We start from the raw sequence: 24,950 nt of genomic DNA on the forward strand, positions 1-24,950 counted from the left end.
AATCCTCAACTGTTTGAAATTTAAACTCATTAAGAATTTAACATATTAACAATTCCCATGAAGGGTCTCTAAAGTTTTTCCTTTAATTGTGCCACCTATCGTCCCTCCAAACCAAACTCACATCTTATTACTATCCCCCAAACAGGTATAAAAAAGCGTGGAACCTCTGAGCCAACCAAGCAGAGATGATGGAAGGTTTCTCTTCAATACACGAGTGAAGTCTTATTATTCTGTCAAGACACTACAGAAGTCCAATGCACTTTACAGAGCGTCTGTGAAAGATATTCTCTCCAGTCGCTCGTGGGAGGAGACCCATCAACAGAAAATCACTGTCAATTCAAATTAATTTTTAGGGATTATTAAGAGGTATATCTAAAATAATCTTTTTAAAAACGATTTGATTCTGTTGAGTTAGCCTTTGTGAAAGGAAACCTGAACTTTCTAACAAGGTCAATGATATATCTGCATTTTAACATGCTCATTATTAGGAATATTGAACTCTTTATTGGTAGTGAATCTATTATTACCCTGCCTACATAATCTACCCTCACGAATTCCCAGCAACTTCTACTGACTGGGGGAAAAAAAAAGAATCAAAGGATTATATAACTTAAAATCAGTACAACAGCTTTTCACGAAAACCAAACTAAATTTCTATTAAATGACTCAATTTACCACCTGTCATTTTTTAGATGCAAATGAAAACAGAAAAACAAGGTGATCAAGTATCAAAAAAAGTAAAATAAATAAATAAAGTGCAACTACAAGAGACGGATTTAATAATGACTAAAAAGTGGGCAGATAAGGACGGAAATAGGAGTTCCTTAACTATCGCATCCTTGTCCATTTTATAAATCTTCATTTTCCTAGCATAAATTTGGATCATTCTGCGTTCAAATGATCCAACGTGAGAATCCAACATGAGAATATCCTAATTACAGAAAAGTACAAACTTTTTTGCACTTGGGATGATAATTAGAGGAAAACATTTAAAAAATCAATGATCCTTTTCTACATTATTCTAATTGCCATTCAATAAGATCTTAGAAATCTTGCAGGATTTACTTCTGTTTGTAATTACCTGCAGTCAATCGGGAGGGAACAGCAAATGAATGATTACACACTGAAGACTGCCTAACAATTTCTGTGCAGCTTTTGATGTTTACAATTGATTACAGGTGCGTGGGAAATGTTCTGGGAATTCATAGCGTTTAAAGTAAAGAACCCACGAATGTCAACCAGCTCTACTTTCATTAATGCTGCCTTTGAAGCAGAGGGATGGTGAGTCAAGGTTAGGAGTCACAGAAAATGGCTTATTCTCTTGGTCTGTTTCTCCATTCCTAAAGTGGGGTACGGTCACTGATTTCAAGGGATTTCATAGAGATGAGAGGAGATAATACATGGGAAGTGCCTGGAACATAGTAAAAACATCACAATGTTAAGTCCCATTTCATCTCCCTGTCCTGCTCCGACTTCAACCTACTGGACACGGCGGCAAACCTCACCACTCCTGAGCAACAAAGGCCAAACAGACCTGCCACTTCTTTGGATTTGTCTACTGCTTAACCCACAATCACGGGGTGGAGGAGGCGGCTGTGGAAAAGAAATTGTTTTAGTTTAAAATTGAACCACCTCCCTCCTTTTATTACAAACAGAGGTGGCGGCAAACAAAATTTTCATGCAAAGAGTTAAACACCACGAAAAAACGAAGGTTTAACATTATAAAGAATACAATGTCTCAGTAAGGAGATGGGGGAATAGACTGGCCAGCCAAAGAATAAGTGTTTATAATTCGTAGGGCTAGTATTTTTATCATGCCATTCCTACATACTTACAAAGTCACTTTTAAAAATAATACATATTATCTGATTCCCAATACATTTTAGAAGCCCCCCAAATTCCTAAGCCCTCCCGGGGGGTGGGGAGTAGTTCTGTTTTAGAAAACGTTGTTGTCTGGACAACACCTGACAAATCACTTCTCTCTCTCCAAGTTGCTCTCACAACCAAGCACTCAGGACTCACAGCAGCCACTTACTTTCCCACTTGCCTTAGGCTTGCTGGCAGGAGAAATTAATAGAGAGATTTGCCTTCGTTCCCACCTGGCACCCTCCAACTTGAGAAGAGTTCTACCCTGGGAATAAGAGGCACTGCCTATTTTATGAGATATGAAGATGACCAAGACTCTCAAAGTATAAAGAAAAGGAGAAAGTTTAAGGGGAAGTTTTTTTAATATTTTATTTATTAGAGAGAGATTGAAAGCAAGAGAGACCACTAGCAGGGAGGAAAGGGAGAAACAGGCTCCCTGCCGAGCAGGGAGCCCAGACCATGCGGGGCTCCATCCCAGAACCCTGGGATCATGACCTCAGCCGAAGGCAGATGCTTAACAGACTGAGTCACCCAGGATCCCTAAGGGGAAGTCTTTCTATTAAGATTGAGGTTCAACTGGAAATAGTTTTTCAAGAACCCTCTATGTGCCAGCCCCTGGCAAGGTGCTGTACTGTATTCTCTCATTTAATTCTTACAATTTAAAAACAAATCCATGACTGTGCATGGAGACCAGAGAGCGGTCATATTAAGCATCCACCCAGCCCCGTTTCCCTACGAATTTAAAAGCCAACTTAAGGCAGAATGGCTTTAATGCCCAGACAGCAGCAGAACAGATGGTCCTTTCCCCCTAACTCGGGGAGTCTCAATCTCTCCTGTGCATAAAAATTACTGTTCAGGCTTGAATATACAAAATGTCTTATGAATAAATTCAGAGCTTCGCTAGGGTTTACTCTCTGCAGTATTTTAACCACTAAAACCTAACCCCTATAGGGGTTGCACCTCCATTTGGATACAGGTGAGGTGCCTCATACAGTGCTTGAACTAGGTCCATGGCTTGCTTTCCACAGGAGGAGTTCATGAGAAGTGTTAAAGGCTTGTCAGAATTACCATTTTATTTTAGCAGGGGGTAATCATGTGAACACGTGCCCTGCAATGGCCCACTGAAGACAGGCCAAAACGGACGCATTTGAGAAAAATTCAGACACTGTTGAAACATTTTTTTATTGTTGCTAGATCACTGTTAGCACCATGTGAAGCAATCTTCTGCTACTCTACCCTACGGGAAAAAATTAAAAAGGACTCTTATTTTAGAACAGATATGCCTTTAGAAATATATAATCTTGAAAGAAGAGGGCTTGTAACCATAAAATTCACTTAACGTAAAAATCTAAACTGAATCGGGATGAACTGGATTGGAAACAGTAAAACTGAAGATAGAATTTTGCCTTTCAAAAAAATTTCATGAGGAGAGGTAACTTTATCAATCTTATTTTAGGTGCACAACACCTTAACTAAAAACCATAATCAGCTTGTCTTCACAGTCTGAAGAAAGACACTGTTCACCGCTAAGTGACAAAAGTGGTGAGCAAACACATTTTCCATGCCTTCTTAAAGGGCAATAATTATAAGCATCTGAGACATTCACATTTCTTAGACAACCCCTATGACATTCTGCCTTCACTCTGGCTCTCTTGCAAACTTTCGTCTGCCTTGCAGCCAGGGTGACCTTTGCAATTTTTTCCCTTTACGATGGTGATAAATTTAAATATTTACATTAAATATTTACATTTAATAAATTAAAATTTTAATGCAAAAAAATTAAATGCAATATAATTGTGCTGTTAGAATCTTTTAGAAAATCACATAGAGGGGCGCCTGGGTAGCACAGTCGTTAAGCGTCTGCCTTTGGCTCAGGGCGTGATCCTGGCATTCCGGGATCGAGTCCCACATTGGGCTCCTCCACTGGGAGCCTGCTTCTTCCTCTCCCACTCCCCCTGCTTGTGTTCCCTCTCTCGCTGGCTGTCTCTCTGTCAAAATAAATAAATAAAATCTTAAAAAAAAAAATCACATAGAATCACTGGCATTCTCAAGCTTAAACACTTCAATGGCTACCCTGATATAAAATGAAATCCAACCTTATCATGCCCTTCACCTTCCAGGATGGTCTGGCCTCAGCCTAGCTCTTCATCTGATCTTGTGCTATTCTCTCTCTTGTTCTCTGACTTCTTGCAGTTCCTATACATTGCCAAGCTCCTTCCTCTCTTAGGACCTTTGTATGTGCTGCTCCCTTTGAAAGAACACTCTTCTTCCAACTAGATTCGGGATACCCCTTCAAGTCTCAGGAGGGTGTCACTTCCTCAGAGAGAACTTTCTGACCCAGTCTAGAGTAATCTCTCTTCTCATGGCATTCTTTTCTTTGGTGATCATATGAACTTAGAAAGTTTGGTTTATTGTTTTAATGTCAGTCTCTCCCACTGGAATCTAAGAGAAAGCTCATGCTCCTTGTTCACCACCATTGAACACCACCCAGGACATGCCTAAAGATACAAACATCTGTTGAATGAATGGATAAACGGATCCCCACCATGCTCAAATATCATTTCAAGTATACAATACAGACTCTACTATTTGTTCAATGCCTATTTACATTTTGACTCCAAAAATCAAAAGGGAGAAGCTGAAACCTCTTCTGTTTCTTTACAAAATAATCACAACCAAAGAGAAGGCAGAATTTTGAGTACCATGTTAGATCCTTGTTTCCTCTTCCAATCAAGGCAGAGTTAATCATCAACAAAGCAAATGAAATTCCCATAAAAACACATGACCTGTAGCTTGGCCACTGAGTATAAGATGAGGTGGTTAAAATGTTATCAGAATGCCTCAAAAGGAACACCCTCTATTCTCAGATCACAAGGAAGTAATTCTTAAAAGGAACTGTTAAGTGAACAGTCCCCAAGATTACGATAATCTTCAAAGTGTACAAAATGTATTCCTGTTTTCATGCCATTTGTAACTCTGAATCTATCCTGAACCCAGTGTAAAACAAACGGTACATCACTGAGCTGAACAATGAGCTTTAGTTTGTTGCACTGATGTCATGATTTAATAATCATCAGCAGGAAAATGCTGCTTGAAATCAGTTGCTTATTAAATAGTGACAAACATTTTGCTTTCATAGCATCATCGACCTTCATTTCTTAATACATAAAAAAAGCACTATTTTGCCTGGTATTCCATTTTTTCCTTCACTAATAATTAAACGTTCATCAGGGAAAATAAAATTTCTCAGAAGAATCAAAAGTGATGTTTCCTATGTCTGTCCTACTGGACAAAATACAATGCTACTTAAGAATCATCACTATTTGTATTTTATGAAAAGTGATTTGCATGCAAAAACAACACCACGTCTGGTCAACTCCTCTTCTCTCTAGACATGGAACAAAGGCGTTATCTCAGCAGACAGAAAAGGAAACAATTTATGTTTTCATGAATTCAGCTCTGCTCAGCAAATTCATTCATTCATTCATTAAAATGAACAAAAAAGGGTATGTTTTGGTCAATCAATTGCCTGAAATCATAGGAGAATTTTGAAATACAAAAGGCTGCATGTTTTACTTAGCTGAAACCAGAATGCTCCTCTTTTATCATGATTTAGCAGATATGTCATATGAGGAAAACCTCACAATACTCTGTAGTATTGCAGTAGCTGCTTTCGAAACCAGAGTGAAAGCATTCTTCTGTTTAATGGTTTTATTTTATTTGAAGAGATTGCCTTTGTTCTATGTGAAGACTCCAACACTAAGCCATACAACTAGAAAGGTTTTTTAATAGAAAAAGTAAAGCATTTAATTTCTGCATATAAGACTGCAATTTTAAATAAAATGTGATGTGTTTTGAAAGAGTCATGAAATTTCTTAAATGGGCATTTTCAAATATTTAGTTTTGAGGGAAAATAGTTCAAAGAAAAATCACTGTACCTAAATAAAATGTATTTTTAATTTTCCAGTATAGTTAACATACAGTGTTTATTAGATTCAAGTGTACAATAGAGTGATTCAACAATTCTATACTTTACTCAGTGCTCATTATGATAAATGCACTCTTAATCCCCTTCACCTATTTCACCCATCCTTCCACCAACCTCTCCTCTCGCAACCATCAGTTTGCTCTCCACAGTTAAAAGTCTGTTTTTTGTCTTTTTTCCCTGTTCATTTTGTTTTTGTTTTTTAATTCCACATATGAGTAAAATCATGTGGTATTGGTCTTTCTCTGACTTATTTCACTTAGCATTATACCTTCTAGATTAATTCATGTTGCAAATGGCAAGATTTCTTTTTTATGACTAATATTCCATATGACACACACGTACATGTATATATATGCACACACATTTTTTTTTAAAAAATATTTTCTGTATATTGATTTCATATCCTGTGACCTTACTGAATTCATTCATTAGTTCTAGTAGTTTTTCGGTAGAGTCTTTGGGGTTTTCTACATGTAGTAACATGTCATCTGCAAATAGTGGAAGTTTTACTTCCTCCTTACCAATTTAGATACTTTTATTTTTCTTCTCTGATTGCTATGGCTAGGACTTCTATGCTGTACAAAAGTGATGAGAGTAGACATCCTTGTCTCATTCCTGATCTTAGGAGAAAAGCTCTTAATTTTTTCACCACTGCGTATGATGTTAGCTGTCGGTTTTTCATATCAAGTGTGTTGAGGTATGTTCCCTCTAAACCAACTTTGTTGAGAGTTTTTATCAATAATGGATGTTGTACTTATTATGAATGTATTTGAGCAGCATTTTCTTGACAAGTATTACTTTACAACAGTATTTCCCAAGGGGGGGCGATCGTGTACCCCAAGGGAAGACCTTTTTGGCTGTCACACCTATAGAGGTGCTACTGGCATCTAGTGAGAAGAGAGACCAGGGCTGCTGCAAAGCATACTACAGTGTACAAGATAGCCCTTCTTCTCACAATAACCACAACAAATAGCCAGTCCCAAACATCAACAGTGCTGAGGGGAGATAACCTGCTTCAAAGCAAAACCACTCAAAACATTTTTTTAATTGAGTTTTGAACCCAATGAGCAGTTAAGGTTTTAAAAAAGGAAGATCATTCTAGACAAAATCTGAACATATAGAGTCGTAGTCTGAGAAAACTAAAACACGGCCCCAAATGACACTACTCAGATTAATTTTAAACATATATACAATGGAATATTACTCAGCCATCAAAAAGAACGATTTCTCAACATTTGCTGCAACATGGACGGGACTGGAGGAGATAATGCTAAGTGAAATAAGTCAAGCAGAGAAAGACAATTATCATATGGTTTCACTCATTTATGGAACATAAGAAATAGGAAGATCGGTAGGAGAAGAAAGGGAAGAAGAAAGGGGGGGCTAAACAGAAGGGGGAATGAACCATGACAGACTATGGACTCTGGGAAACAAAATGAGGGCTTCAGAGGGGAGGTGGATGGGGGAATGGGATAGGCTGGTGATGGGTATTAAGGAGGGCACGTATTGCATGGTGCACTGGGTGTTATACTCAAGTAATGAATCATGGAACTTTACATCAAAAACTAGGAATGTACTGTATGGTGACTAACATAATAAAAAAAATTAGGAAAGGATAAAAATAAAAAATAAACATATAAAAGGTATATACAATGTTCTAAATGGACACAATTTTAGCATAATAAGTCTCCACTTATATTCACTTCAAACTTTCATTTTTGTACCTGGTACACAGTAGGTACTCAACAGATATTTGAGGGAAGGAGGAAAGGAAGGATCTATCTTCTTATACCATGCCCCAGGATATTTAATAACATTAAACCAAGGTAACGGACTACATTAGGTTATTAGATGTCCTCCGAAGTTCTCCCTTCCCAGTGAGCCAGCCAGCCAGAACCATTCCCCAGAACTCTGCTAGATGTGTCCACAAAAGTTCTCCCCTATGCACATGATGCTGCTTCTCCCTCATTTCCTCTCTTGCCCCCTTTACCATAGGTTTGGGATGTGCACATGGCACTGACAATTTCAACCATACCGATGAGGCTAATTCCCTAAAGAGAACAGTAACATAGATATAATCTGGGCTGTTGAATGACTACTTGGCTTAGTAACGGTCCTCCAGTACAGAGGGCTCACCTCCAGAATGGTAGGAGAAATAAACTTCATATTTAATCTATCATACTTTCGGTCTCTTTGTTGCAGCCACTTATACAAAGTAATTCTCTAATTTAATATCCCTTATAAGTACTATCAATGCATTCTATCCAAAGAAATGTTAAACTGGTAATTTTTAAAACTTTCAGTGCAAATAACACAAATCTGTATTATACAGTTACTTTATAGTAACTATAGGTTATGAGGAAGAAATGCCATGTCAATAATACTATTAATTCTCATTTATCAATCTAAAAGGAAAATGATGGCACACAAGAAATCTGGAATTGACTGCCCAAGGAATTCATTGTTTCAGTGATGTAATATTTATATAAACTCACACTAATGACAGCCAGCTGGACCCTATAAAATGTAAGCTAAAACACAATTCTGACTCCTAAAATTTTATAATTATAGCATTTTCATCTTTTTGCCTTTGTTTCCCTTTGACTAAGGTACTGATAAAAATTCTAGAAAAGGGAAAGGAAGTGAAAGCCAGAAGATGCCACAAACTAAATAATTAGCATCAAATAGATGATCTCTTAACAGAGTGTATATTCAAACTTAGAATATACAATTAAATTTAATTCAAAAGGCTCTGTATCTATCGTAGTTTTCAAAAAATGTGGCTGCTTCTCCTTGAGCACATTCTCAATTAAATTTCACAGTATTTTCCTCTAAACTTCCTTTGGCATATCTATTTAGTCAAAGACTTATTCCTACTTTTTGAGGATGAGGGGGAATCATTGATAGAATTTTTTTTAAAGATTTTATTTATTTATTTGACAGAGAGAGAGACAGCCAGCGATGGAGGGAACACAAGCAGGGGGAGTGGGAGAGGAAGAAGCAGGCTCCCAGTGGAGGAGCCCGATGCGGGGCCGATCCCAGGACTCTGGGATCACGCCCTGAGCCGAAGGCAGACGCTTAACGACTGAGCCAGCCAGGCGCCCCCATTGATAGAATATTTCTTATGCAATTAAAACATATTTCATTTAAGCAGTTCATATTTTCCAAAAATGCTGCACTTTTTAAAATATAATGCCCCCCCCAAAAATTAATCTCCTGAATATTATATCTGTTACAAAGCCAAGTTTTACCGGGAAATATTTTTACCTTAAACATGAAAATAGTAAACATACCAAGATATGTATTATAATTTCATAACACCCTCCCCTCAATTCATATTTATGAATTGTTCTGAAAGTTTCTTACCATTAATCCAAAGATCTATGCATTTTTTAAATGATAACTTGAAAGTCAAAAACACCAGGGTAGAGGGTGCCTGGGTGGCTTTGGTAACCATCTGATTCTTGATTTTGGCTCAGGTCATGATCTCAGGGTCATGAGATCAATTCCCACATTGGGAGCCACACTGAGCATGGAGCCTGCTTTGGATTCTCTCTCTCCCTTCTGCCCAGTCCAGGCCTCCCCCACCAACCACACTGCCACTGGCACTCTCTCCCTCTCTCTCTCTCAAAAAAGTCAATCAAGGTAGCATAATTAAAAAAGTTAAAAAGCTTGGTCCGAAATTTTTTTTTTTTAAGATTTATTTATGTGACACCAAGAGAGAGATTGAACAAGCAGGGGGAGCAGCAGGCAGAGGAAGAAGGAGAAGCAGACTCCCTGCTGAGCAGGAAGCCTGATGCTGGGCTTGACCCCAGAACCCTGGGATCATGACCTGAGCCAAAGGCAGACGCTTAACCACCCGAGCCATCCAGGCGCCCCTGAAATATCTTTTTATAAAGATTCTAAAATTCTAAAGGATTTAAATGCCTAACACAACCATTTCTAAATTTTAATATAGTTCATGGTATAAATTTGCTATCTTTATTTTTGAAAATAAAATCACTTTTTACATATGAAGTTAAAAAATATTTCCTACCTTCAGAGAAATACCACTTTTAACACTTTTTAAAACAAGGGGTATTTCTCTCAAATTGAATAGCAACATACTGATTACCGATTAGACAGATTCTGAATTTTAATTCAGGAATATGTTTATCTCATAATATGAAATAAAAATAAAGGTTTCACATTCTCTCCCCTTCCCAATTTTTTTAGCCAGTCACTAACTAATATTCTACTAGTAAAGGAGAAGACAACTAAATGACACCTTTCACTAGTTGCAGTAAATGCCCTCGAGGGAGTCGATCAGGAAATGACCACACTGAGTCTATGACAGCTATATGAAAATGGTATTGTCTACTCTTAAAACACAATCACCTAAATAAATCAATCACAATTCTCAAGTTTAAAAAATGACAAAAGCTTTAAGAATCTCCAAACATACTAAGTTCATGGATGCTCCATGTCTACCTGAGATTAAGTCACAGTCTCTCTGGGCTTCCTTTGTGTTTGTTATGTGGATTTTAATGTATGAACAAAGTAGTCTGGTGTCAGCCAGTGCTCCTCCACAGGGGCAGTACCCTAGACAGTGATGTTACCACAGCGACTGGCACTTAGGGGGCAGAGCGAGAGGTGTGTCCCCCATCCAGGAACTGTCTCAAGTCCCCCTGAACTGTCAAATGTCCCGTTTTCATTCGCTTCAGTGGAACCTTCACTTCAGTAGGACGACCTGAGCTAAAGACAAACTCCACTGGACACACAGACAAGTTGTTTTAATTTAGTTTTAACAAACACTGAATTTTCCAGGGACTCAATTCCCATATTAAGTGTGCACTTTTGCTTGGAACTATACCAAGAGTCATTCACCATCTCAGGGAAAAAAGTCACCTCATGCACAGCAAATCCGCTCACCATGTCTGAGTCTCAATACAGCATGCCTGGATCAGGATTCCTTCGCAATGACGGCGTTCATGGCACTGCGACAGACAGGTGCAAACTGCCACTGATTTTATCCTGTCTTCCACTAGACGTGCCTGAGCATTTATGTCCTGAAATGTGTTTTTTGTCATAAATGACTTTCCTGTTACTTTATATCATAATTAGGGCAGTGTACTGGTTATTTTTAACATAACCTACTTACATAAGCACTTATCCATAAATTTCACTACAGGACAGTAAAAGAGTAATACAAAACATATTTAAAAAAAAAAAAAGGCAAAACAAAACCAAAAACACACCACTAGACTCAGAGGGATGCAAACTATTGACCTAGAATACGTTGCAAGGCTCCTTGCAACTCCAACATTCCTTGATTCTATGAAAAACTTTCAGTTTCGCAAGCTCTCAGCATTAGCAAGCCTTTAATTTTACTTATATTTGAAAGTATTGCAATTAAGCTAAAAAGAGAAATAAATATGCTTGCTCAGGTGATACATAAAAACACAGACTCTGCTCAAGTCTCAAACATTTGTGCAAGTAGTGGGAAATGCCACAGAAGCTGATGCCTTTTACAGGTTTAGCAGAGAGGGACAGAAAAATACCTAAGGTAGAACTGGAGCCTTCATATCCATTTGGTCTCAAGAGTCTATGCTACTGGCCTCACAGGTGACCCTCTTCTCTCCTTGGGCTGAGTGTAATACATATTAGTGATACACTGGCTTAGCATTTCTCCCACAAAGTTCATTTGTTAAGAAAATATACATTGGCAAGCAATGCAAACGTTTCCAGTGTGGAACAAGATAAATCCCTCTCACAACCAAACTGCGCACAAGTCTACTTAGCAAAGCTTGTCATTCAAAAAGCACCACCTTCAACTTGTTATTGGCTTGCAGATGGTACAACCCTACTGCCATTCTTCTGAGGCAAACGTTCTCTGTCATCAGACTGAGTGATCATTATCCCCACTGCAATTTCCAGTTTGTGAAAATGAACTATAGCCACCCCTTCCTCACACAACTGGATTCTCAGCACGCCCACCATCTTCATTATGTCTGACCATCCACCATTGTTATTACCTCTTTCTCCCACTCTATTAGCGCCCATAGGGGGCAACAATTTGACATCCATATATTTTCTTATGTTAAAATAACCTCTTAAGGCAAAGTTTGAGGACATACTCCATGGTGGGGGGAAAAAGAAAACAATCAAGTCCATACTTCATATATAATAAATACAGCCATCCTGGCCAAATGACCAAAAGCCAGGAAACACTTGATTATATACAAAGTATTTAATATCAAAGAAAAAAGGGGGGAAAAAAAAACAACACTTGGCTTGGCTAATATACAAAAACAAGCACAAGATTAAGAACCACCAATTATAAAATTGTGCATTAAGAAAACTTAACATTTTTAAAGCAACAGAACTTTGAGGTACTTAAGTAATACATTAGAAGATCATACTTCACAAGTTATGAAAATTTCAAAATTCCTAGAAGATCAGATGAAAAAGTAATAAAAGTGTGAGATATATGTAGCTTTTAAGAGAGCTACAGGTTAGTTTTTAACTCCTACAAGTTTTGGAAAATAAGTCATTTATAATTTACATAGGAAGGAAAAGCTCTATTACCAGCAATATCTCAATTTTTCCTCCCTGACCTCACATACATGTATGATACCAAATTTCCAATTTTCTAAAAACTTATAACCAAATAACCACATGAAACAATGCACCTCAAGACTCTAGTTTCCCATGCCAAACGATTTAGTCTCCATCCCCATCATTAGACTGACCATCTGACTTCAGTGCTTGGGTTTATAAAGATTATGGGTTGGCATTTGGGGTGAGGGGCACATTTTAACCAGATGTAACGTTTTAAATCTACATGGTTCAAAATTAAGAAAAGCCGCTTTGCCATTGGCCCTTCGAAAAAAAGGAAACGATACAGCAATGGGACTGGGCCCTAGAAGCTTCTTACCCGCAGGGCCTCGATGACCAGGTCTCTGGCCTCCAGCTCCCCTTCCATCACGCTGAGGAGCATTCGAAGCTCTGATTTACTGAGGGTGTCCACATCAAACTCTTTCTTCTGTAACACAAATATTTAAAAAGCAATGAAAAATCTATTCATAGGACAATACACGTCTTAAAGGTATGCAATGGATCATTTTTTATCTCAGTGGCTCAGCAAATCCCAGAAGCCCAGAGGCCCTGTTCAGCAGCAGATAATCTATGCCTAGACCTTCTAGGAGGGGTAAAAACTGTAGGCCAAAGTCCCAAATCTCTTCATTAAGGAAATCTTATTTTCCCAGCTTGCCTGCGCACCTGGATTCAGAATCTCTTCAAATTGTGGCAGAAATTTAAAGTCTCTGGAGTTTCTATCCAAACAGGCCTAGTATATGTTCAGGAAAAGTTGAAGGGGGCTAGCAAAGAAAGCACGAGAATGTATTCCTAGAAGGGCCCCAACGTAGAGGCTCCTGGGAGGTTATTATAAATTCCGGGACATCCAATAATAACAGGTCATGTTTATAGAACACTCTGCAGCAGAGGTAACCAGCTGGCAGCCTACAGTCAAATCTGGCCTACAGATGTGTGTAACTTGGGCCACAAAGTGTTTTGTTTTTTTACTCAGCCAGCATTTAAAAAAAAAAAAAAAAAGATGTCCCAAAAAAATCCAGATCTCTGGTTTCTGAGAGATGCCCGGTTAACCCCAGGTTCACATTCTCACAGAGCAGTAATCTGCAGAACCAAGTAGAAGCAGTCCTTCAGAAGGAGCATGCTCTTCCCTTTGCTGCCCTGCTCTCCCACCACACACACACACACACACACACACACACACGCACACACACACACACGGCAGGGCAGGCATATGTACTCAAGAGGCCTGGCCCACCACCCACGTTTACTCAACTGGGCCTATGGTCAGGTGAGTCTGGAACCTGCTATGTGGTTATCAAATGCTTTCTTAAGCAATGCCTCTGTAGCTTCTTGCCATTCCGAAGGGAGGCTGAGGCTAGAAAAAGTGAGATTTCCAGAGACTCAGTTATACCATAAGGTACCAGCCATAAGGACCATGGTCCTCACCCACCACTCTTCCAGTTCTGTTGCCTTCTCTACATTCCTTCTCTGGTAACGGCATCCAATCTCTCCTCTTTAAATCCCATTGAGGTACCACTGATGCCCAATACTTTGTCTCCAACTCTGACCCCTCCTTTCCTGACAACAAGCTTTAGGAGCAGGTCTTCTGGCAGCCATCGTAGAGAAGATCAACTAGAGTGCTCACAGCCCAAGCTTGGGTGAATCCACAGACTGAGCTCCCTCTACACACACTGTCCACAGCACCCTTCTGTGCAGAGATTAATTTGATAAACCCATTACCCTCAGAGGACGGGGAACACATGTTCATCCCCAAATGCCTCAGAACACCCAACCTCAGAAGCCATTCTTCAGGCCATCCCAGAACATTATTTCACATTTGCATAGCACCCAATGGTTTCCAAAGTATTCGTGAAGAACCAGATCTAATATGTAAGATATAATCTCTATTTTCAGTTAAGAAAACCACAATTCAGAGAAGTTGATAATATACCCACATCATTCAGCCAGGAAGTGACAAAACTACAACTAAGTGTTATGAGTTGTCTCCGCACTTTACCAACACAGTGACAACATTCTAGAGATGAATAATAGTGCCATCCTATCAATCAGCTAATAAGAACTAGTTTAGCACCTAGATACCTGACCCTATATTATCCTCGTGATGACACAGAAGTAAATATGGCAAGCCCATAAATGATTCCAGGGGCTTTCAAATAGGCATAACCAGATCGGGCTATCTCTTGGTTTCAAAGAAACCTTCTAGAAGGAGATAACAGCACAAAGGGGAAAAAAACCAGAGCTAGCTGGTTCTCCAAAGAAAGATTTTTTAAAAGGATCTTCCTCTTAAAATTCTTTCTTTTTGCACATACATTAGAGCAGTTATTTGGAAAGGCAGGGGCTCAGGATGGAAAAAGAGAAAAAGAAAAACCTACAGCAAAACCTAAAGGATGTATTTCCAGGATGTCCTTGCTTAGAAAGTTAATTTAAGAGAGATTCTCTGTTGGGGCGCCTGAGTGGCTTGGTCGGTTGAGCTTGCAACTCTTGGTTTTGGCTCAGGTCTTGATCTCAGGGTCCTGAGATCGAGCCCCACATTGGGCTCTGCACTCCGCATGGGGTCTGCTTGAGGATTCTCTCCCTCTGCCTCCCTCCTTATTCACAAGTTCTTGCGCTCTTGTTCCCTCTCTCTGTCTCTCTGGAATAAATAAATCTTTCAGGAAAAAAAAAAAAAACTCGAGATTCCCTGTGATCAGTAAAATCTAATACACCAGTGTCACACGGGTCTTATAATCCAATTGTTCTCAAAGGCCAGCGTGCCTAAGAATCATGTAGAGACCTTGTTAACACGTGACTGCAGGGCCCCACCTCTGGAGTTTCTGATCCAAGTGTGAGGTGGAGCCTTGAGTCTGCCTTTCTAACAAGCTCCTGTTGGCTTCTCCTGGTCCAACAACTACACATGGAGAGGCATTTCTGTATCTTATCTGATCTGTTTTCTCATCTATGTAATATACATCCTAACATTTACCCCACAAAGTTCTTCTGAGCATTAAACAAGAACACATAAATGAAGTAAGTGCTAAATAAAAGCAGTGATTGTTGTTAATCAAGCTGAGAGCACCCAGATGTTTTATGTAGGGAGAAGTGGGCTATTGGCTATAAGCCTATTTCTTTGAAAAATCTACCAGCCTAAGTCCAATAAAAACTCAGTTTATTGACAATGATGAAAGACAGACTCTTTTATCCTGCTTTTCCCTACTAAGATGGGAGAGTAAGCTGCAATTCTTCTGTGCTTTAGAAGGTAATGTTTTATTAATGCTGCTGCTGGTTGTTCTAAAGATTTTAATTAATTGTATATTTTATTGTCCTTGTTTCCCTGAAGCTTCATAAGCAAAACACTCCATTTTAAATACTAATAAATTATGAAAGACATTGCCAAGATTCTGATTCATATTAGAGTCAGGAGTGCTTGCTCTGGTTCCATCATCATCAACATTACATGTGACCTGCAACCAACACTTTTGTTTTTTTTTTAATATATCACCATCAATAAAAAGGGAAATTCATTAAAATAAAAACCACCATTATAAGGCTCCTTGCTAAACCACTGATTAGGTTACACAGAATGTTAAAAATAATAATCTTATTTCCCATCACAGTGTATTAAGTGATGCACTATTTTAAATATAGAGTTTGTCTGCCTGCGTGCCTCTCTCTCTCTCTCTCTCCCTCTCTCCCTTTCCCCTATGCTTCTCACCCCTGGGTCCTCACTAAAAACACTACTTCCTGGCCTTCAAGAATATTATAATAATATTTTCAAATTGTCATTCTCCAATGCTTGATGTTTCCATCCACTATTCTGACAAAACAGAGTAATAGAAAGTATATGAAATCATGTTAGAGATCATTTATTTTACAAATAAATTCAAAGCACTTAAGTATTGTTAGAAATATAAAAAAAAAGCCCAAAAGCAAAAATCCCAACAAAAAAGTATGTTAGGTTCATATGAAGTGGCATTTATCTGACTTGACACATGGACACGAGTACTCAGATATAGAAAAATTATTAATGTTTTTGGTTTAAGAACAAAATAATTGTTCTGAATCTTTTTAAAACTATGTTGAGATGTGATTAACATACAAAATGCTGTATATATTTAATATGTACAACTTGATGAGTTTGGAGAGACAGGAAACTATCACCATAATCTAGGCCATAAACAAATCCATTGCCTCCAAGTTTCCTCCTGTGGGTTTTTTTTTTTTTTGATAAATTGTGTATTTTAAAAGGCAAACTAACTTGATAACCTAATTTTCAAAAAAAGACAGGATAGATCCAAATGCTACTACTCACATAAAAAATTAGGATCTCTATCCACCCCCACATCCCCAACAACAACAAAATCACAGCAGACATGATCACACAGTGAGCTTTATTATTACCATACTTGTTTTCCTAAATAAAGAAAAATCCAGATCTCATTTTTAACTGATAGCAAGGGAAAAAAAAAAAAAAAAAAAAAAAAAAAAAAAAAACCCAGAAAAAAAACAGCTAGATTTCAACTCCACAGGCCACCCCTCTGCCTGTCATGTTTGATGGTTGCCAGGAAAAGTACTCCAGGAACAGTGCTTAACACCTAGTTTTAAAAATCTGGCACAGGCAGCTTAAACTAATCCAGAGTCTGGTCATCAGAGAGAGAGCCTTCTTTGGGACATAAACATATATACAAAAGAGGGGACATAACCCTAAACGCTTACTGTTCAACACAGCAGTCTTCAACAAGCTCTAAATCGCTTGGGGTGGGTGTGGGGAGGGCATTCTTCCAGATTTTCTTATACAGGCTCAGAGAGAGAGAGGGAGGGAGAAGACAAAATAGAACCTGGCTGAGTTACGTCGTCTTCAGTTGCCAGAACTAAACATAGGCCAATACCAGTTTCCTCCACACCCTCACCTTCAGGCGGAAAAAAATATATATATAAAATACTGGGTTTTATTTAGGGAATTTCAACAGTCACAGCCACATAGGGTCAGAAGATCCTTACCCATACCCCTTTAAGAATTAAAGGGGTCAGAACACTGATGGTTGCCAAAGAGCATTTAAGAGAGATTATGCACCACAGTGGCAGAAGTACCCCTCAGACCTTTGCCCAAACTTTCTAGTTACGGTAAAAATCTAGTGACCAAGCACAGAGCCAGACATGTTCTCTGGCACTTCCCACAGACACCAAGAGCATCTCCTCTGGGTTTCAAATCTAGTGGGCTACCCTCTATTTGATCAATGAGTTTACCACATGGGAAGGCGGTGTGGTACCTGAGAAAGCCAATGGGCTAGAAGGACATTATTTCATCTGTTTGAAACTCAGGTTTCTCAGTGGTAAAACAAGAATGTTGCACTAAGTGATCTCTAAAATCTCCCCCAGCTCCCAAATGTCCTGATTTCACAGACTATGAGGGTAACCGGATTACTGGACTGAGGAAATTTAGGTCATTCCATGAAGCCTTTGAGAAATCGCTGAGGTAAACTGATTTTGCCTCTTTGCTCTGAAGTTACAGATATGTATTTTCTTCCCAGTCTAATAGTGCATGCTAATAATTAATAAGGCACACTAGAACTTCCTATGTAAGCAAGATTTATGGCTTGGGGATGAATAAGAGGCTGTAAAGACGGGAAACCAATGAAATTCATCTTAAAATTTCAAGGAGAAAATAAAAAGCTGACGACTATCATTAACATGAAAAAAAATTCAACTTTCCAGGTACGCAGAACATTTACAAATATGAATTCAGACAATTACATGGATTTTCATGAAGAAAAGTACATTTTCATGCTCTAAAACTATTTCAAATCTCTGACGTTACATCCTGCTTTGAGATTATTCCCCCCGATTTCCTCTAGAAAGAGGGTTACTGACAGGGTTTGCCTACCTTTGATTTTGTTCTTCCTAATCCTTTCTCCTCTAATTCGTGAGAATCCTACCTTTCTTCAGAACATAGCTCATATCCCACTTTCATAGGTCTTTATGGACTCCAGAAATCTTTCCTTCTCTACATTCAGTCTTACAGTCTGCTCTATTACTTCATTTGGCAATTAATCACGTCCTGCCTTGTGTATTTCCTCATATTTTCTATCTTAATGCTCTATTTTTTCACCCCTACTAGAAATGTGAGGACAGTCAGAGTATTAAATACTCACATGATTCTACCTAACATGCATGCCCACCCACGTTTGGTATAAAATGCCTACTTCATGCAGTATGAACACACAAAACATGTAAATCATGTGTAAAGGATACACCTGTCTTACTAAGATACAAAGTTATGGCCCAATCTAAGGCCAACTAACTGGCCAATTATCTTCATTATTTCAAAAATCATTTAGAGTAATCTAAACTAGGGCTCTTTGGTGTGGAGCTTTAAAGTAACATACTGGGAACTTGGGGTCAGCTCTCCATGGCCTTGCACCTCAAATCAACCCTACTGCCTGAGGTATTTCATGAAAGACAAGCAACTGAGTATACTGGAAGGAGGCAGAACTGACAAGTAAATAGAATGTCAGGAAGGAAACCTGGTAATGGATATAACTAATTTTAAGTACAAGAAAACTGGAATGAAAAGCAGAAAAGTGGCTCGGGCAGGGGAGACAAGCTCTGATAATTGCGGCTACGTCCCTTTTCCTTCTTTCAGATCTCCTGTCTCCATTTCCTCTTTGGAAAAAGAAAAAGAAAAAGACCACATCTCAGATAAAACAGATGCCTATTTCCATTCTAACTCAGCTTTTCCATGTTCCATCGGCCCTACATGGGACATCTCCACATGTGAACTAGCATCCAGATCCAATAACTGTCCTTTAAGATGCTTATCATGCATTTAATATCAGCTTGATTATCTGTAGGTGGCAAATGACAGCATGCTGATTTTCAAATGAAGAGGCTGAGGCGTAGACTGCTAGTTGATATTCTTACGGTTACAAAGCCCTTCTGTGGAAGAACTTGGGCCTTTGGAATCATCTTTTTGCCTTTTCAGTGAATTAAAAAGTGTCAGAAGCAAATCATTTACGAAGCATTCATTCTGCATAGCGATGTTAACTTAGTTATACTGCATTTACTGTAATAACCTTTCAATTCCATCCTTAATCTACTTGGTTATTTACTAACAATTTCAAGAGCAATTTTTTTCCCTAAAAAATCAGGATTTCTACATGCGTGGCATCATATTGTGCAAAGCATTAATAATACGATTTCATTATATTTGTACAAGTTACTTATAAAAGATGAACGCATTTTTAAAAATCCTTTGATTTCAATATCATCATCATCATCTTTCTCATACCTGTTCTCCATTTTTTTTTAACCTAAGAGAAAAGCCAAGTTTCCTTTTCTATGTTATACAAGTCGTACAAAGGAGTCCCAATAGAGAAGAATACAATTGAGGGCATTCAAATAGTCTTTTCTAAAACAACACTCAGATGTGCTTAGGTGGAAAGTATATGGGGGCAGAAGGGAGAGAAACTGCTCCATCTTTCCTAGGTACATTTAAAGTTGAATTCTAGTCCCAGATCTCTGGGCATTTGCAGACTATTCCAAAGCCTTGCCTGTCTTCCTGTCTAATCTTTCCTTTTATTTCCTTTTCCTGTTTCCAAACTTCCTTCCATTTCTGCCTTGACCCCCCTCAATCATCCCCTCCCCCCACACCCTAGTGGGTGATTTGACCTTGACTCTATTATAGGAAGAATTCAGGATGGGAGGGATGCAGTTACCATTCCCAGCCTCAGCCATTATTCTGAAGAAAGATAATCTAAAGGGAAAACTAATAGCGTTGGAAATTAACTTTTTTAAAAACCTGTGAATCTGAAATGTCACTTAGAAAAGCAGCTTGGGAAGAGATAATACAAATACAAAAAAAGACCGGGAAAAAAAAAAATCAGAAAACCAGGGTCATCTTTCAGAAACAATAAAAGCTCTGTAGCATCTATAATGTTAATTACTGCAAATCATAGCCCAATAATTTCATTACAATCTAGTAACACACAAAGTAAATTTCCCAATCAGCTAAACAACAATAAGTATTAGGACACAACTTCTTGGTGAGTGTTCATTTTCTTCATTCCGTATTGGTGAAACACCTACCATGTATTTGCCTGGCACAGTGCTTAACCTCTGCTTTCTCTCAGAAACAAAACCCACACAGTTTTTCTTGAAGGAGGCTGCTGTCTTCCACCTCCAGCCTTGCTGTCCATAAGATCAACAACAGATATTTGTAAATGGCTGAATAAGTACTCAGTTTGAAACATTTTCTCACCTCATAAAGTTACATGAAACACAAGAGGATAGAACCAACTGGCAATCTAGCCTAGGCATGGATTCAATCACAGAGAAGACAAATGTTTTTCTCTAAACAAAATTGCTCCTATGAGAAATTTAACAGCAACAATACCAACAACAATAACAAAGTAAAAAAACAGGCACAGAAATATAATTATTTAAGAAAAAAGAGTGAAAAGTGTCATGTTGAAAAGCATCAGTTATACTCTAATCGTGGGGGAATATTTCAGTCTATTTCCTCAACTTCTAATCTATTTTTCTAAAGTACACTGTTGAGACTGAAGTCGAAACTTCTATGCTTATCTTGGAAAGCCCCTCACGTGTGCCCCAGGCCACCTTTAAGGAATCTTAAGAACCAGCCACACACAAAGCATACAGCTTCCTGCAGTCTCCACTTCCAAGTCCTCCTTCCATCTCAAGGCCCAACTCAAATGCCATCCTTCTGTGCAATGTTTCCAGGTCCTTCCACTAGGGATCCTTTCCATGACTCTTCTTCCCCAGACTCCTAATATAAATTATTTGCACCTTTCATGACATCATCACGTCTGATTTGATTCCGTGGTATTTATCAGTTTCCACCACTGGAATGGGATGTGTTACTTTTTATGGAAGCAAAGATGTTACTCGTGATGCCACCATCTTGGTAAGTGGGTGGTAAGGTGTTAAATCTAAATTATTCCCTACATAAAAATTATGCTGTGAAACTTTGAATATTCTATAGCTGCCATATAACTATGGTTGTTTTAAGAGAGCTTAGCAAAACTGGCTAAGAAAGTGCTTTTCTTTGCATTTACATTCAATATTGCCACCTGGAAACAAAAATTTCCAAGGTACCAGCTGCTAATTTGTTTAATATTCCTGTTGTGCATTTAATAAAAGAACTGTCCAAGTTTTTTTGTCATTATCACCATGACAACAAAAATTTATATGTACTTTTTGCATATTAGTTGCTCCAGAAAAGTCCAGAATGACAAGAATGTTGGTCAGCTTCCCAAACACAGCTCTAAAGAGATCTCCATTTTCCTTTCACTCTTAAATTCTTTGGTGACAATAAAAAGCAGGAAGATTTCTGTTTTCCATACTGCCTTATCCATTAGGAGTTATTTTCAGAGTAGAAATAGCAATATGGCCTATAAAAGTCATCACATTTGGCTAAGGCTCTGAAAATAACCCAGGTCTCTCAGCATGGTTCACAGCAAAGACTATTAATATGATCCTATTGAATAATGTAGCTCTTACCCAGCTTTACACTTGGGATGCCTTCAGGATTTAAACAGCTAAGGACAAGGATCACAAACTAAATTTAAAACACTCCACTGAAAAGCACATTAAGCTGAAAACTATAAATTAAACTTGTCTCTAAGCAACAATCTAAATAGTCAAAACTTAGTGAAAACACTCACTTTCAAAAATAGCCTACTGCTTTGGAGTCTCCATTGGCTCATGACTGCCAAATGTACATATAAAAATGCATAATATGTAAACTAATTTGATATGAAATAAATCTCTAAAATGCAAAAATTATTCCCTAAAAATTAAAAAAAAATTTAAGTCCTCAGTTGCCATGAACCCAAAATGCATAAAAATGTCTTAGATTTTTAATCATTAGATAAGAAGCAGTTATAATGACAAATATTCTTCAACCTAGCTTTAATTTAAAAATCAGGCTATAAGTCAAGTGGCTGATACAGGAGGACCATATGTTACAAAGTGAAAAGTAAAATGCCCAGTTTACTGCATAATAAGCCATCATCAGCATTTTACTAAAAAGTTATTTAAAAAATGATTAGATTAAGCATCCTTATTGCATCCTCCAAGAATTCTACAGAAGTAACGAGGAGTTTTACTTTCACAGATTTTTCCATGGCTATCATTAACCAGGGTGAAATTATAAAATCCCCACCTATCTGCAATGAAAAATCAGACTCCTGAAAATTTTCAACAGCAGAAAGGGAACAAGGACCTTGTTAACACAAAAATCTGTCTGGCATCCAAGATTCTGTTTGCAATCTAACCAAATAAAACTACAGATCAGCTACAGACCATTAATCAGATGTTTGTGTTTGGTTTAATTGTCAGGTGATTAAAGACTGAGGGTAATAGAAAGAAGGCCGTTCCAAGTCAATTAAACAAATTCAACCTTCCTGGGAAATAAACACACACACCCCTACCTCTTTTTCCTGACTTCCCTCCCTTTAGCACCTCCTGGGGATGAAGGTACCCGATCGCTTTTTCCCAGAGAGGTTTGTGTTGTCTTAGTAGCGAGCTTCTTTACTGCATTTCACAAAAGGGAACTGATTCACTGCATCACAAGTGAGCAGGTTTCATTTGAAATCTTAAGTTCACGTTTTCCATGCAAAGAATGAAAAATCAATTTTCCTAAAAGTTTCAAATTAAAACTTGTAAGCTTCACAAGTGGAAATCAGTAGCCCTCCTCCTCCGTTTTTCTTTTCCGGCCCAGGTTCAGCTCAGCTCAAGTAGCTTCCTCCCCCTCCACATCTCTTCTCTCCCTCTCCAGAAAGCCCTGCGTCCAGACAGGGAAGAAGTTCAAACAGCCCAGATTATTGACACCTGGCCCTGCCCTCTGCTGCTCGTGCACCGACGCTGTTTAGGAAAGAACTGAGGGGCGTCCATGCTCTTCTCAGTCCACACCACCCGGAATCTCCCGCTAGAGCAGCGGGATCGCGCCAAGGGTGGGAGGCGCTCCCAGGGCTGCCTTTCTTTGCAGATCCTTGCAGCTCCTGTAAAGCTGCTTCTCAACTCCGAAAACGTTTCCACCCAGGAAATGTGGGTCCAGCCCTCCCCCCGACGTAGGGGCTGGAAACCACCATTCGGTCTCTGTGCACAGGGATAATTGTGGGGCCGAAAGTGGGGTCAGCGTTGGATGGAAGCTCATTAGGCTTCTAGATCCCAGCGAAGAACAATGTGTGGACACCAAGTGCTGAATCTCCACCTCGCCCGGGCACTTTCTACGGAAGAACGAGGACACCCTCCCACCCCGGCCCCCCATCACCAAGTGATGGGGCAGCAGGCAGCTAGGAGGCAAAGCTCCGACGCTCAGCGGGGGGGCAGCAGCGCCCAAAGCCGGACGCCGCGCCTCTCTCAAGGGGCCTCAGGCACACAAACACACACACAATGGGCATCCCCACACCTGCCTGGCGATGACCCGTCTCCCGCTGGCTGCTTTCCTGGGTCCGCTGAGAGATGCCAGGCAACCCCGAGACACGCGCCCACCACCACGCGCGCAGCTAGAGGCGAACAATGGGGGGTCAAGTTCGCCTCGAAACACACGCCAGCCCCCGCCCCTGACCAAACCCCACAGCAGCTGAAGGAGTGGGCATAGGGTCACATAGGACACACGCAGGGAGCCCCGAGAACCGGGGGGACCGGGACTGCTTCCCGCGGGGCTGGGAAAGGACTGGAGGCATTCCGAGCCCAGGCGGCCGCCTCACCCGCCTCGACCCGGGCTCCGCCGTGAGGCACCGCAAAGGGGGGGACACGGGGAGAGGTTCCCAGGGGAGGGGGCACCCCGGGGAGCCCGGGCTTGCGGAGCGCACCGGGGCGCAAGCCGGGTCCAGCCCGAACCCCAGCCCGCGTCTACACTCTCCCCGCGCCCACCCCGGGACCTCGGTTACCGCCGCCTCCGCCGTGGCCCCCGCCGCGTCCTCTGGGGCGCGGGAGAAGTCGGGCTCGCAGCTCGCGCCGTCCGTCGCCATCTTCCTGCTCTAGCGGATCCGAATGCGAGCTCGGAGCGGCGGCTCGGGGTTCAGCCCTCTCGGTGCGGGCGGCGCTTAACCCGCTGCGGTCCGGGGACGCGGGCGCTCGCAGCCCGGCGGCCGTCGCCGCCGCTGCCGCCGCTCTCCCTCCTCCCTTCGCCGCCGCCCCCGCCGCCTTAACCCGCTGCGCGCCGGANAGGTACGGGAAATGGGCACGCGCCCAGGCCCGGCTAGCAAGCTGCGCGAAGAAGGGAGAACCAAAGCCCCGGACGAGGTGAAGAAAAGAAAGACCCCAGTAGGTGATTCTCCCGGCACGGTCTCCACCAAGCCGGCGGGGAACAGAACAACCGGATTAAATGTCAGGCCTCCCGATTCTGAATTCTCTGTACGATCAAGGAAAAGCCTTCACTTCAGCTCTCTCTGTCCCACTGCTAGGAATCACATAAGGCATCCTTTTCTTCTTTCTTGGACTTGTTTTTTGTTGTTGTTGTTTTGGGTTTTTTTGCAAGACTGCCACCAGGGCGTTTTTC

The 24,950-nt window shown here is 40.1% G+C and overlaps 1 protein-coding gene across 1 annotated transcript in view; it reads right to left on the bottom strand.

Annotated features, from left to right (window-relative positions):
• CTTNBP2 (cortactin binding protein 2) overlaps positions 1-24,575 on the bottom strand; it is a 145,369-nt gene extending 120,794 nt beyond the window's left edge. Inside the window, exons 1-2 of the mRNA XM_019797705.2 lie at positions 24,340-24,575; positions 12,771-12,878 (exon numbers count right to left, since the gene is read on the bottom strand). Coding sequence (XP_019653264.1) covers positions 12,771-12,878; positions 24,340-24,420 — 189 coding nt within the window. The 5' untranslated portion in view covers positions 24,421-24,575. The remainder of the gene's footprint in view (positions 1-12,770; positions 12,879-24,339) is intronic.
• Positions 24,576-24,950: the final 375 nt, after the last annotated feature.

The sequence above is a fragment of the Ailuropoda melanoleuca genome, chromosome 1, assembly GCF_002007445.2.
Source record: "Ailuropoda melanoleuca isolate Jingjing chromosome 1, ASM200744v2, whole genome shotgun sequence".
Classification (NCBI taxonomy): domain Eukaryota; kingdom Metazoa; phylum Chordata; class Mammalia; order Carnivora; family Ursidae; genus Ailuropoda; species Ailuropoda melanoleuca.